Genomic DNA, 16292 nt, shown 5'->3' on the forward strand with positions numbered 1-16292 from the left:
TTTCCTGCACAGGAGACAGTTCCTCTGCACAGGATCCATATGTTTGCACATGTGTCAGATTGAAGCACATGCTCCACGGAGACAGAAGCAAGTTGATAAGACAAAGTACCTGAACAGTCCATTCAAGGACAATCAGATTTTTTTTTTTTACACATCTGGACAACACATCACACATCCTCCTCCCTGTTGTCATCTCTGACTCACAGAGGCTTTTTCAGCTCGCACCAGTGATGACAGAGTAGATGTGTGAGGGGAGGGCAAAGCAGTGCTGCAGTTTCCTTTTTTGAACATGTGGTTCAGTTTATTTGAGCATGCAAGACTACCATCATTTGGGTTCCTCAGGGGTCAAAGCACTTCCCAAGTAGTGCAAATATTAGAAATCATTTTCAGGTAGTTCGCTTGCATATGTGTGTTCATGTGTGCAGCCTATTCTTCCTCTGAACTCTCAGCTCTCTGGCAGACCCATGAGAACAGCCCTCTTCAAAATGATCTCAGGACTATTTTAATTAGTTTGTGTCCATTAACGGGGGGGGGGGGGCTTTCCCTGGTAAAGAATCCTTTTCATACCCTGCTCATAGATTAGTGTGATCAGGTTAAAGGAATTCATATCAATTTGTCCAGTTTATTTAGACAATCACAACCACCAATGATGAATTACATATTCATGAGCGGTTCTGTCATTCTGGGCTCTTTTGTACTTTAACACATTGGCAGCTATTGTAGAGGATCCCTAACATACAAAACAACAGACGCAAAGGGGAGGTTTTCCAAGGTTAATATACTTATTGCTCCCCTCATGTGAGAGGATTTCAATGGGAGACACACAATGGCTTCTTTTCACCGGTGGGTGAGGTGGTGTGTGTGGGAGTGGTGGTGGTGGTGTCGGAGGTCACGGGGCCATGAGTTCTGAATGGTATCGTGTGACACCGTCTGGCTCTAAGCGGAGCTGCTGAGTTAGCATTTACAATAAGACAAAGTAGCAGATGAAACATTTGGGGGCTCGGCTTTGGTGGAAGAAAGAAATGAACAGATGGTCTTCAGAAGGAGCGCAACAGGATCTGAATTTACTAAAAAACAAAAGAGAATCTCAGGCCCTGTTGTGACAGCAAAAATCTAAATGTGTGTATATATTCTTTGATAATTTATCCCTAAACTAAAGTTGAAAAAGAACACCAGTGTGGTCTCAGTTCTCAGTTTCCATAATGCAATACTGGCTTTAAAAGTTACCCAACAGAAACACATTTGAAAATCCACTCTTCCACTGTTTTTTTTCTGCTACAGTTCAAATTCAAACGTTGTCGCTCATTGTCTTTTCCCATAAATACGACCACACATACGATTCACAGAAAATCCTGTAAAAGAAGAACAGCTTCCGATGCTTCCGTTTGTCTTCTCCTCTGGTAACCTCTCAGACTTTAAATTATTACAGAGTGACAATATCCTGCCTGAAAGGTTAAAGGTCAGGGGCAAGTGTTCACACCTGTAGCTCTAAGGAACAAATGGTGCACAGCACTAACTCAGCATATTTCTGTCAGATGAGACTGACAAACTGAGAAAGCATGCTGTCTGAGAAGGTTATTAGAAAGCTGTGCTTGCCTGTGTGGCTGGTTCAGCCCTTAACAGCCTGAAGTCTAGACAGTTAAGTAGGTCCTCAGTAGGTCAGCATAGGCCAGTGAATTTAAACTGAATGACCTAGACTCGCTGCAAAATCATCAGGGCCATTGAATTACTTCAGATGGCTGGTCTTATCCACACACATTCACTTATATGTATGTATCTGAAGTATAGATGGCAACCATCAAACCAATGTTATTACTCTTTGGTAAATTTGGCATGCCAGTTTTATGGTGTCAAAAAATGAATTAAAGGTACCCCTGTAGGGTTTTTGAACAATAGTGGCACAATGGCAAAACAATGTTTTTTTTTTTTAATGAGTGGTTCCCCATATTGTTTAAGGGAGACTCTCGATTAACCTCTATGACCTGTAAGTCATGTGGCTGATGGAAATACAGAAGGCGTCAGTAGGTCTCTTTTCAGTAGCACTGCCAGCTTGTCTACGGTGAAGTAGCACATAACACAACTGTCAGCCACAGGAGAGCAAAGGGAAAACTGCAGTAAAATTTGTTAAACAAGTACACAGCAACAGGGGTGTGTGATGCATATTTCTACTGAAGGCAGAAGAAGACCAAAGTAAATAATGCATGTTTCAGTGCGCTTAAAAAAAGCTTAGCAAAGGTTTTATGAGGTAGAAAATGCATTCATGATGTTTGAAGGCTTTAAGGCTACGCTCAGTGCATTTTAGTGAAGACCATATTTGTTCATAATGAAAACTTAACTTTAACTTCACAGTTTACCTCATTATTCAGTGTACCTATGACTAAAGAGTGGACCACCACTGCAGGGAGGAGATGTTTGAGGTGAACAGGATATTTCTATTTCATTCCTGCAAAAATGGATTAAGCATTCCATAATAAATCAGTTAATAAATTGACTAATAAGTATTTTCACAATACTCAATTTCACACCGGTAGAATAAGGATATAGAATACCAGCAGCAATTACCTGACAGAAATAACCATATATGTGAAAAAAGACTATGGTACAAAATATTGATTCAAATACATTAACTGAAAAAAATTAAGAATCGTCAATCTAATATTCTCCCCTGAAATTGCGAAATTGGAAAATGGGGCTGCACTTCCCTTTCTAGTGGAAACAGTCCTACACTTGCCACCCTTGCTCTATATTAATGGTGAGCCCGTTAAAAGGGCCCCTGTGGACTATTCTTGTAAACAAACAAAAGTTGTTTGTTACTCAAAACCTGTTATGTGTATTCTGAGGTCTAACAAACCAATAAATGAATGCAATTCGTTTCTCATTAAACATTTCCAAACCCCATTTTTATGTAATCCTGCTTTGCTTACACCGATATTAACTACCTTGCAGTCTTGTTTTCCCTGCCTTTGGTGGCACATTGCTGCATCACCGCCACCTGTACTGTATCAGTAGAATAGTGTGAAACCATTGGTATGAATATGTATTGCATCCCCTGCTTGCAAGTGCTCTGTAGCGCTGGCAGAGGTTAAAAAGCTCACAGAGCACCTTTAAGGTACGTTATAGTTTGCTTTACACTGGATATTTTGTGCTGGTTTGGAAACACAACAGGCATCTTCAAAATCAAATAAATTCATTCATGCTCTACATTGGAAAAAAAAAAAAAAAATCTTCCATTCACAAAAAAGTACAGGAAGCCCCAGCTGGGCAGAGAGCCTGCTACAGTCTGTCTGTGTTTGTGCACGCTAGCTACATCCAGATGTCCATCTTACCGTGACATGCTTTGCCATCTGGCCCCAGTCTACTGCCTTCAGGACACTTGCAGTAGTAGCTGCCAATGGTGTTGCAACAGTACCCCTCACAGCCGCCATCATCCACTTCACATTCGTTAACATCTGAAAGAAAAGGATTAGAAGGCCAGTTTTACTAACAGAATGCTCAGTCCACAAAACGCTGCAGCTAAATCAGTTGTGAGGACAGAGAGGTTTCTTCTCGCCTTTCAGCTAACCTTTCCCGCTCTTCGCAGGGTTCCTTCCTGTTTTCTTTAGTTTTTTCCCTTTTCAGCAGAAACGAAGGCAACAAACCCTTTACCGAGTTTATTTTCCATCATCACTGTGTAGATCATGACCGTGCTGACTCTCAAGGTAATCTCATGCTTTGATGTCAGAGTTAAAAACCAACTGTTGTTAGTTAGTCTGTTGCCAATCTTTCAGGACCAGTGCACTCCTGGAGGCAAATAAAAAGAGCAGGAGAATCTATAACTTGTTATAGCCATATGATAACCCACATGTTGCAGCTCGCTAATGTAGATGATATTGAGAGACAGAATTATTTATATCTAGACCAGGAATAGAAAACATCTGATTTCCTTGTCACTTCATAAAACATATGCCAGGACATAAACACTGTAATTAGTGTGTATTTATATCTAATCAGCTATTTTCAAATAAGTCTTATGTTAACCCACTCTGTCAAGCATAAGAACTTTTTTCATGGTCCTCCCATATTTCCCATGTTCTTTTCTGCCTCTGGGGGTGAAATGATTTCCAGGTTGGTTCCTTGTTCTGCCCTTGGACTCCAGCAAAACACCTCAGCCTTCTTGCTCCGTTGCTATATAATGATCAGTTGTGCATCACCACCAAATAATCCCTTTTAAAAACAAATTATTTCCTAGTATACAAGGAGAAGTAATAACAGCATAGTGCTAGTGTTATTTTTTTTTTTATATATATCAGATTGATCATTAGATAAAGAGATTTGACTAATATTTAGCTTGCTGGTTAAATATTTGCACTATTTATATTCGAATAAAAAGTAAAAACATTCAAAAGACAGAAAATATACTTGTAAAGAGTGTGATTTGTGACACAATGAAATAAGTGATAGAACTTAATATGAAACAATGGGCATGTTTCTATCGTTATATGACACAGCCCTACTAATTTAATGAACTTTATCCCTGTCCTTGTGTAAACTGATTGAACTGCTACTACTGCCACTCAAGTTCTCGTCCACGTGGCAGCAACACAGCCAAACGTTTCACAGATGATACAGTGTTGAATGCTCAGTTTGGAAAAAGGAGAAGGTGACAGAGAAATGCATTTCACTTGCACGGACCCCCTGTCACAGAGAAAGACTAAGGTAACAGAGGGGAAAGGAAAAGATATTTAGTATTTTGTCCCCATCTGTTAAAAGATTTAATGGAATCCCTTAGCTGGGCATTGAGCAATAGTTTGTTTATCTATGAACAACAGGAAATTTCAGAAGCACAACTTGGAGAAACAATTTGGAAAGAGAGAAGACAGAAAGAGATGGGGTTAAGTAGAAACATACTTTACAGTAACAAGATGTTTGGCAACTTGTTGTTTTGACACATGACAAGTCAAGGTCTGCCGTTATAATCTTGGCTTGTCAAATGACTATGGCTCTTCTCTAATAATCAAGGAGGTGCATCTGATCATTACCAATCTTTTAATTAAGGTTTTTAACATAGGATTCCCTAAATACCCTGATGTTTAAGTATTTATGCAAATGTTAATCTAAAGCACGTAAGTTAAATGCATTGCCAATAAGAAATACGCAACATATTTGCACTCCAAGGCCCCTCTGGTAAAAAGCCTGAAAACAATATCTGTTCTAGAGTTTAACAAAGTAAACAACTGAACTTGGAGCATTGCCAGTATTCCCCTGTTGATCTGTTCAGGTACTTGTCACCCATGAAACAAAAGAAAACTTGGACAGTATTATAAACAGACAGCAGGGCATGAAAAACAGCCCCTGTTGCTCTCAAAAAGGTTGATGATAATGTCTCTGTCTCCATATGTGGTTGATGTTGAGTGCAATAAAAGCTGTCCAGAAACTGTTTTAACCCCCACCCCTGATTTATTATAACGTTAATTTGTCATGTTGGTATCAATTGTTGGTAATCTAAATTCTATCCTCTGTAGAATTCTGCAGGACCTCAGAAACTAAGGATGGGTCGCCACATTTCTTTTTCAGGCCACACCCACACTTGGTTTCTAAGGGCAGGCAGGGTTGTTTCAGGAATCTCTATAGAAGATGATGGACTGAGCAGATTATTACAGATGTAAGTGTAGCTGCCCTAAATTGTCATTTGGAAAATAAGGAATATTTGGCTTGTTAGGATTGTATTCTTGCAAATTTTTGTAATGTGCTTTGTTTTCCTCAGCAGAGGATAAATAGCAGTGACACTGCTGACTGCAGCTTTTCAACCCCTCACTGCCCTGCCTTGGCCTTTACAAGCTTCTCCTTACACAGCACATTCTCCTTCACTAGGGGGGACTCTAAAAGAAAAACACACACACACACACACACACACACACACATGCACATACATGTAGTTCCACACAGAGAAACAGCCCTGTTCTGCACTTTTCATTAACTCATTTTGAGGTGACATGGGCCCTTAACCTCAGGCCCCTGCCCCCTTACACATCCTCACTTTGATCCCGCAGCCCCTGAGAGCCCTAATGAGCTCTCCATATCAGTTCAGGGTCATTTGCCATCACCGGCAAATGCCAAGTAGAGAGAAAAAAACAAATTTGGTGAAACATTCAGTCACTCCCTGTCAAGGCATTTGAGAATTTAGTTCTGGATAACATGATGTTTACAAGGTATGTTGCTCAGAGAGAGACATATTAGCAATGCCTACTTAATTATTTCTGACTACCAGAACTTATTATCCATCCTAAAAGAAAACTTTTACCTAAATGAAACCTCAAATAGAAACAGAAATCCACAGTTTTATGATGCAGTTTTATGAATTTTGCTACCTTTCACTTTGTGGCTTGGCCTGTCCTGAAAGTCATCAGTCACGCTCAGTGTCTCTAGCCTAACCAGACCATCATCAAATGAACATAGTGTTGAACTAAAAGCGCTTTAACATGACAACGAAAATAGCTGACTTGTTATTGCAATGCCAAACCTTTGCGAAAAGATTTAACTATAAAATGTATCATCATTTGAGAGGCTTCAGGGGTCGCTCTATGAAGATAGAATGAAATATAAATAACATTAGTCTACTGTTCATGCAGCCAAAAATACCCAAGTGGTTTGTACAACAGTCAGTGTGAGGGAGGTAGAGAATATTGTTTATTAGCAGCATAAAGTAGATTTATTGAAAAGCAATTATCACTTTTCTCTGTGTATAGAAATTTCAGCAGAATAAAAATCATGAAAATGTCACTAAAATATGCGGAAATGCAGGGTTTTACACTCCTGGATGAAATCTGCTAGATAGATTTGCTATCACATGATATCTAAACACTTTCTGAGTAGATATTCAATGACTTTCAAGACATTCTCATACCTAGAAAAAAAAAAAGATACTTGGCAAAAAGGGGCAAAGCAAAAAAAGAAGGATTTTCTATTGTTACTTAGACCCGTAAATTAAAAGGCAGAAACTCTGGCTTCACAGTCTTGTTAGCATATTGACCACGGCCACACAAGGTAATAACATAACGCAATAACATAAAAAATATGACAGTGTTGTGAGATGTGAACATTTGAGTTTTTTGGCTCTAGTAACTGATTTATTACGTGGTAGCAAGTAATAAACCCAAACACAAAATAAAAAAACATCCACTCAGAAACTTGCATGTGAAGTCACAGACGCTCTGTGAGTTTTCTACAGTCTATGGACATTCATGGACTTTTAGCTGAAGTGTCCTTAGCTTTGAACAGTGTTTTTCATTGTTGAACATAAACTAAATTGCTAGAGTAGAAAAGTAAGCATAAATACTTCCAGATGGGGCACAGTGTTAAAGCTTCATGCATAACAACACCTCTCAGATTCTCACTGGGAACTGCGACCTTGAGTAGTTTATTGCTTTATTAACTCAGTATATCTTAATACACATGTAGCCGTGAACAGTCTGCTTGCTGTCTCTCAGAACCCAGAAGAAATCCATTTAACTGTGACCCACAGTGGAGGATTTCGTTCATGGAAACCATCCTATTTGACTTTGAATCTGAATGTTACTCATGTCACATTTTGGCATTAAGATCTCTTGCCTTGGTTCAGCTGTCGTGACTTCAGCTGCATTACACAGGCCACCCTCAAAAACCGCAAATGCATGCATGCATTTATTTCTAAACGTTTCCATAGACCTGCCCGATGTCACAAGAGGACCTTTTATCCTCCGAGATAAAAGGTCTCAAAAGTCAAAATATGGTATCATCAAAACAAGTCTTTTTCTTCATGAGTCTTACACCCTCTACACTCAGCTTTATTCCTTTAGCATACATGCCTTTATTTGTTTTTTTGGGGGGGAAACTCTTGAATTCAAGCATATGGAAACCTGACAGTTAAACTTGTCACCCATTATCGTTTGAGTATATAAGCAACACGTAGTTCATTGAAGATGTTGTTAAGTGCTGTGACGCCCCCTGTCACCCTGATAACACCCACGACCATGTGCACCAGCACGGCCTCCCTCACATGGCCTCTGAGTCTCATAACTACAAATCTGGATCATCAGTCTTTATTTCACTGATGGACTGAAAGGACAGACGACACATACTGCTTACCTCAACATGGAGTAATTATTTTATACATTTTGGAAAACCCTAACCTGAAAGTATTGTGCACGTCATGACTCCCCATCACTTTTTAACTCAGTGTTCTGCCGACACACACTTTATTAGCGATATCTTATAAGAAAATAATGTCTTACATCCAGCTCTGGAATACTTGTCATATCTTTTAAACCAATTAATTCATATGCATTCCTTTAAAGAGATCATTCATAGCTCAGAGTCAAATGGAAAGTGTTGGTCTCCTGTTGGTTTATGAATAGGGGGTGATAATTGTTTCCCATCAGGCAACGAAGAGAACAGACAGCTGCTTGAGTGCTCTTGTGCTCTCTGCAAATAAAAATCAGCCACTGAGACCCAGCTCCTGCTTATCTCATTAGGTGTTACTGACATTACTTGTCCTCTACAGTACAGTAACCCCCCCCCTCCCTTTCCACTCTCTCCAAGGACCAATGCTCTTCCTCCTTCTAAAAGAAGGCAATTTGAAGGAACATGAACATTAAATAAATCAGCAAATGTTCAACTTTCTCACTGTGCAATGTTTTTCACATTACACAGAGAGAAAGTCAAGATCAATAACTGGATCAGCTTGACTCAGCCGCATGGCATGTCTCTCAACCCTGTTCAATGAATGTGGAGGCTTTAAATCTCAGTAAGTGATACCTGAAACTGAAATGATTTACTGTTTCTTCCTCACTAAATGGAATTTGAATCTCTGGCAGAAATGATTTGTATTTCTTACATTCTCAATATCTTTATTCCCACATTTCTATTGTAACAAATGGACACAGAAAAGGAATGCAACTTATCACACTAATAATAACTTGTCTGTGTCTTTTATTGCAGCAGGTCTGGCAATGATCATTTAAGAAGTAAGCTGATAAACCTATTAAAACGTGTTTTGGAACAAAAACCTAACAATAAGCGCTCATTTTGCAAACTTTTTATTCAACTGAAAATGATACATTACCAAAATATCTTTGATATTGCAACTGCTCCCCAAAGGAGGAAAAAAGGGAACTGTCATAACAGGAAACATTCTTTGATTTGCTCTTTTGAACATCACAAGGGCTATTGCAAGAGAGCCAGATAGTGAAGCTGTAAAATCACTGCTGTTTGGCAGTGGGCTCTTTATAATTAAATGCTGAGATGTTCCACCTACTGTTTTGATTGGTTCACTCCCACCTCCCACCTCCCAACACAGTTTTTTTTATTTTTTACTTTATCATCAGCCAGTGATGCATTCATTCTAATTTGTGAGTTGAAATGAGGGGCAACAAATCTTATTGTTTATTTGGATTATTTATTATTCATTGGCTCCATAGAACTACACTGCTGCAGCTGCATTGCTTCTGTGATATGTGCATTTACTGTTTTGTTTTTATTGTTTGCTATTAACTTGGGGCGCACTAAGTGGCATGCACAAGGTTTGATGTCATGTGTGTTTGGTTTGGTTCTAATTATCTTATCAACCACTGCTCTCAGTTCAGGGTGCCGTCACTCATGTCAATATGAATGTGGATCAGTATGAGGATGGCACTGTCTCTATGTCAGTCGGGAGTCAACCCACCACTGTGGTCCAAACTGAAATTCTTCTGACTTTGGTTTACTGACTTCTCATGTAGGGGACTGTACAGTTAACTTCAACCACCTTATTCTAATAAACTCCTATAAACTAAGATTTAAACCAGTAACACCAGATACACATATTTGTATATTTTGGCTGCCATAACAGAACATTTGTTGCACTTTTTTCCTACTATAAAGAGCATTTGATCAGAGGAAAGAAAGGTCCATCAAGTGCTGTAAGGAAAAACAGACTAAAGGTCAAAGGTTGTTTATGGACAGCTGAGTATCTTAAGAGCCCTGTCAACGAGAGGAAAGTGATCTTCAACAACAAGCTCAGGAGCAAATAAAGATGAGATATAAGTGTTTTCAAGATGTTGCTTTGAATGAAATGAACAGTTAACTTGAGAGAGGGATACAATCACTCATGGCTTTCAACATTTGGGGAGAATGCAAGTTGTCATTATGTTATGAGTCAAGTAAACGATAATAGAGTGAAGAAGCACATAGCTCTCAGAGTGTTTTATTGTCTGTTGGATGTGATCATATGGCTGATCAAGGCGGGAACAAGCACTGTGAAAAACTACATATATTCCTCTGTTTCTTCCCACTGCTGTGAGGAACCATTTATCCTCTGGACGACATTGTTGCATGCCTTTACCACCTCCCTTCAGCAGCTCACATGTTTCCCATTTGTCCCTTCAACACAAAATTTATGCTCTAACATAATAAGCATTTTCAGAGACTGTATATTTCATATTTGAAACTGGAAACAGCTTCTTCACTTGCCGTTCACACATTTTTCATCACTTGCATTTTTTCATAGTGTGAATAAAACTTAATTTGTTTCCTAACAGCGCAGCATAAATAACTTGAATGATGAAAACTGGGAACTGCTCTGTTTTTTCTTCCACTTTTACTCCGTGGATACGCTAACACTTTCTCTATTAACTTGTTAATTATCAAATGTGGCATTCTGAAATAACATATTCAAAAACAAAACATAAGTTCATTGCTGTTTATTCTTAAAGGGGAGTAAAAGAAAATGGAACTGCACACCTGCCCTGAAAGCCTCTGTCAACTTGGGCCTTCAACATCTGGAAAAGCCATCCCTGTTTAGTTTACCAAAGGATAGGACAGAAAATGTCTTGCACAGAAAAGGATGAAATGTGGCTGTAGATTTGTATGCTTTATGTTCTGCAGGTATGGGACTACCTGGCATCACAAAGTAAAACAGAAAACTTAGGAAAGACCTTAGAGCAGGAATTAAGCATGATTAATGCCAAGAATGATTATTCGGCAGAATTTCCACTGAAAATTGATTTTAATCTAGACTTGGACCAGTCTCTCTAGTTTCTGAGAAACATCATGAAACAAATGTACTCAGTTACACAGCTTCAAATTTGCCATTGTCATAAACTTTACCATTACCCTGTCCCCCTGGTAGATACTGTAAGTGCATGTTAAAGTATTAGTTCACTAAAAACAATGAAAATTCATTCATCTTTTCCGCAGCCTCCTGTTTGTTTAAAGCTGGTAAAGTCTGTGTGTCCATGTGACTCGCAGATTTGGCTAGCTCAGCTCTTTGATAGCCCTCTACAAAACAGCAAATGGGAAAAACTGCATATTCCAAACACAGCCAAAAAATGACAGTAAAGCTCCAAAAAGGTCATACTGAAAAACAATCATCTTCACTCCCTAGTTCTGTAGCCAGACAGCTGCACTGTGGGTTCAAAAGTCAGATATTTATCCAGTGCTTAGACTGAATGAAGTCTCAGGCCATTATCAGAAGCCTTTTAAGGAGATTGTAATATGCTCACTTGAAGGGTCCCAACGGTGACTTCGCCTTCACAAGCTTATTTTCCTAAACCTAATGATAACACTAAATGGGAATAGCCAACCCAAGTTCAAGGAGGATGAACTGCTTTAATTTAAGAGTGCTCCGCTGCCACTGTAGGAATCTCACAGTGAGTCTTGGGAGCACATGGTCAATCACACAGACCATTAGCTCCAACCCACTCACTATTAACCTGGTAAACAATGGTGCCTTAATGCATTTGGAGAGATGAGGGTGTGCTTGTTTAGAGTGAGAACTTCCCTGCCATATGGCAACCATTAGGTTCCTAATGAGCTTCTTCCTCTGATAGCAGTGCTATGCATGTAGCACTCGCACTGCTCCTTGTGTCCTCCTGTCAGACCAGCAACCTTCAAGCCTGCTGGCATATAATTCCTACATCCACATAGTTAAAGGTCAGACTTGAGGAATGAAAACAGGAAGGGGAGGTACACAGGGCTTAAAGAAAGCAATATTAGTAAATGATAAGTGAAAACTGCCATCCTTAGTCTCACTGTTTTTCTGGACACACCTATGTTTTTCTACAGGAAGAGCTACACAAAATAGCTGCTTTGTTTTTATGTACATTCAGGCCTCTCCTTTTGCATTGAGGATCCCTGACCGTGTGACGGATTCACTGTTAGTCACAAGACTCTACCGTCAGTAATAAAAAAATAACACTGAAAGTGGAACAGCTGTGGCTGACATTGCATGTGGAAAAAACAATATGTTATTGTAATTCATCACAGCAGCCTTGGTTGGATCAATAAGCCACCTGGCCTTTTAAATCTTCCCAGAGGAAAAGTTTGTTCTTAAAATTCTGTCTGCCTTTTCAAAGTGGCAGATGCTTATATGGCAAGAAGAAAAAACTGTTGACAAACCTTTTTTTGCATTCAATTTTCTTTATTTCTTCCTTTCTAATTTTTTAGCTGAACACCAAAATGAGGGCTCGTGTTTCATAGCTGCTGTTAAGTGGTTTAGCAAAGTCTGTATCCATTACTGAAAGGTCTGATGTGTTCTCCCAGAAGCTTCAGTGGCTTTTAAGTCAGTTTTCAATAGTTGATCATTACTGTATACAATTGCCCTGAGTATTATCTTTAAAATGTTTTACTTATGCACAGTTCTGGGTCTCCTAAGAACATATAGGAATAAAAGTACTGATTACTCAGTGATTAAGTTCATATTACACCAGACCTGCCAACTTTAAAGGGATTTGTTCATCTCTGAAGGCTTACAATGTTAATATAGTCTTCAGTGAACCTTTTCAGTAACCGCCAATAAAAAGCTGCTAGCCAAAGCAAAGACCAAGCTGTCAGAGGTAATCATGAGGTTCTTTATGAAAACAAAGAACATCATGACATTCACACCTCAAAAACTTCAGCACCATAGCGGCTAGCGACTAAATTTTGGTTAAAGAATTCTTTGAAACGAGACCAAAACAAACAATAAGACCTGCCTTCATTACAAGCATATGGTTCCCATCATACCTCGATTCAGAATACAGTCTGCTGCACACTTTTCACACAATTCAAACCCTTTAATCTGTAAACTGGGCCTTTAGATTAGACTCCAGTAGTAGTTTCCAGGATTAAACAGTGGCATGACTGAGAGAGTTTGGTGCATAAAATGTTATTGCAAATGAGAATATGTCCTCACCTCGTTTGCTGACAATTATTTAGCCTGGAATTATAACAGCCCTAAAAATGTGTCCTTTTTTCTCACAAGAAATACCAGGGAAAATAGTCGTTCACGAGGTTCATGTCACTCAGGAGCCAAAACAAAATGTGCATAATTGACCTGGAGCTCTGCAGTGGACCTAACTGCATGGAAAGACTCTGAGAGGATAAACTCTGTGGATGGTATGTTAGTTAACTTAGAGTGGAAGATTTATTCCAAACCTGTAAAAGACATCACTGTTCCCTAAAGCTGTGAGAACAACCACAGGAGCTACTAAGACATCATCTCTTACTCCTTGCTTTTCATAACGGAATTGGGCTTAACACCACAATTTTTACCAAATTAAAACTTGGTCTAGATTTATTTACTTTTCCTCAGCTATGTTTTTGTTGTAACAACACCTTGAAATTTTGACTTGACTGCATTTTTTGCGCTTAATTACTTCCAGAAATCGGAAAGAAAATATAGTTTGTTTCCATTTTGAAAGACAAATTCTTTCACCGGCTCTCTTGGTAAGGGTCAGTGCAGGAGCAGCCATACCAGTAAAAATAATGCTGGGCAGACTTTTCCTTCTGTCCAATAGAAAGTCATGGGGATTTATGATGTTACAGCAAAAGATATGTGGACACAGTGGAAGAAAGGAGATCAAACTCCTGTGGCTAAGGATCCAAAAAGGACATCAGATCTATAATATACAATACCAACTGAGGACATCACAAGATCATTGTTCCAGAGTTTTCCCACAATGTAATAATTTTGAACTACATTAAAAAGCAGGTGGATGACGATAAGCAGTTTAACCTTCCTTAAAATATTCAGATTGGAACAAAAGCTAATTAAGAAAACCTATATTTGCTTAGTTTATGCTCTCAGGTTCAGCAGTAGTGGGATGTTATAGTGGAAGTGAAATGTACACTGTGTGTAAAGCACAAAGAAGGTCTCTGCAGAGATCTACAAGGGGAACACACAAACTGAGCCCCTGTAGTAAAAAAAGACAATAACAACACCTGTCTAGCATATACTCTAAACACTCTGCTCTTTCAGTACCAAAAATACAGACACAACAAAAGAGACTGCGAGGAGGAACTCCCTGAGGATTTTAAATCTAGTGCACTGAGTCAGCATCTTTTTCCCTAGTGTTTTATTCACCTTCCTCCCTCTAAAGAATGAGCCACTGACTTGTGGCGCTGACTCCTTACTATATTTCAGTCTACTATAAATTGTTGTTGTGGGGTCTCTCTGCCTTGATAGATTTTTGCTTAAGAAACATTTAGTGGTCCAATAACATTTGAACCCTTGCAATGTGGGCACTTTTTGTTTTAAGGGCTATATCTCCCACACAGCTCTTCTATATTGACATAACCCTATTCAAAGTAAAGCTGAGACTTTGCACTTCAATGGAGTATCCATTATTTTATTTCACATTGAATGTATTGAAGCAAAGAGCCTAAAGAACTGTCCAAATACTTACGGTATGGACTGCATGGTTTACAGGTATGCATGGACATACACAGAGACAGGTGTGTTTCATTTAATAAGGAAGGGAACCAATCCTGTCCAGACATGAGCTCAGTGATTGAGATAAGAACTGAGCCTATGGGAGACAAGACACTCAAGTTCATATGAAGAAAGATGATTCCCATGAGAGAGATTGAGATTCACATTGCAACTGTAAAGCTTTCTGCAGTGTTTCCCAGAGAAAAAGACTGGTGATAACACTGTCTACAGCACTTTTATTGGAAAATAATTTCTTACCCAATAAACTCCGTTTTGACTTTGGTAGTGTGTCTATCTGTGTGCATGTTCACAACCCAAATTCATTTTTTCCATTCTCTGTTTTCTCAAATTCAAGAAATTCCTAATAACTGCTGACGTTGTTAGCTGTCTTATTAGATTGCTAAAAGCTCCAGTATAACAGGATCCAGTGTAAGGCACTATCCATAATCACTCTTCTATAAAGTGCTTTGAAAACAGCCAGGCTTCTTTAGTGAGGACCAGATGGTTTCTGTCCTCACTGTTGTGCGCCTGTGCTCTCTTAATTTCATGCAGACCCATGCACCAATTTAACCAAAGCAAAGCCTAATCCAAGGCTTAATAGAGTGAGACAGAGTGGCATTCACAAGCAGGGGTAAATACAACTATTACAGAACAGACTCCAATGTCTAGGCACATACTTGGGCTGTGTTCAGGCTGTTAATTACCTCACAGTGTCAACACTATGGCTATAGTGTCACTGGCTGAGATACATTTCCACGGACGGTGCCTTCTGTCTCATATCAGAGATTGAAAGCAGCCCCCCACAGCACGCATTGGGCTTTAACACCACAACTTGGCATGATTACCAAAGAGGGTAATATTCAAGAAGCCAATTGACAATGAGTGCTGAAAAGAAGGGTGGAGGGTGAGCAGGGCATGGATTCTCACTTGAACTGTTACCAGAGCCAGACTATTCTTTAACACTGCTCACAGCGTGCATTCTCCCTCTACTCAAATCTATAGTGAATTTAGCTGAAAAGGCAACGCTGATATATTCTCTGTGTAGCTACCCCCATCCTTCATCCTTATGATTTATATCTGCAACAACATACTATTTGCATTAATAATGACAGTGAATGATCATTTGCTACATACAATAATCCAAAAAAGTGCTGTAATCGACAAGATCCACTTTCTCTGTAATGACCTAAATTCATCTCCTCAATCGTACTTCAGGTCAAGCCTATTCGACCTTCAAAAGAAAAGCAGAAACAAGCTGTAACACGTCACCTTATAAGCTGATTTGATGAACTTGTAGCAAAAATATCAATAATAGTTGGTTTAATTCAGTTTGAAGCACACCAAGCTGCAACCTCTGGGTTGAAAATGAAGCCAACACTTAAATGCCAAATACTGCAGTTCCTCATATGACCACTTGAGGCTGGGTCCAAAATCGAGTCATCCCCATAGACTCTCATGTTAAAATGCCTAACTCTACAGCAGAAATAAACATGTTTACAGCCTGGTGCAAAAAACCATCCTGGTCTCTAGCTAATTTCCCTCTTTGTGATAACTGTGCAGGGGGGTGATTTTTTTTATAACTCACCCATTTAAATTATTTACTAATTTA

At 39.1% G+C, this 16292-nt stretch overlaps 1 protein-coding gene across 1 annotated transcript in view; it reads right to left on the reverse strand.

The window, feature by feature from the left end:
- The window catches only part of egfem1 (EGF-like and EMI domain containing 1), a 55181-nt gene that overhangs the window by 33680 nt on the left and 5209 nt on the right, over positions 1-16292 (reverse strand). The window contains exon 5 of the mRNA XM_023399733.2: positions 3327-3449. Within this exon, the coding sequence (XP_023255501.1) occupies positions 3327-3449 (123 nt within the window). The remainder of the gene's footprint in view (positions 1-3326; positions 3450-16292) is intronic.

The sequence above is a fragment of the Seriola lalandi genome, unplaced genomic scaffold (genome assembly GCF_002814215.2).
Source record: "Seriola lalandi dorsalis isolate HSWRI2012SDOR001 ecotype SW California unplaced genomic scaffold, Sedor1 jcf7180002052117, whole genome shotgun sequence".
Taxonomy (NCBI): Eukaryota; Metazoa; Chordata; class Actinopteri; order Carangiformes; family Carangidae; genus Seriola; species Seriola lalandi.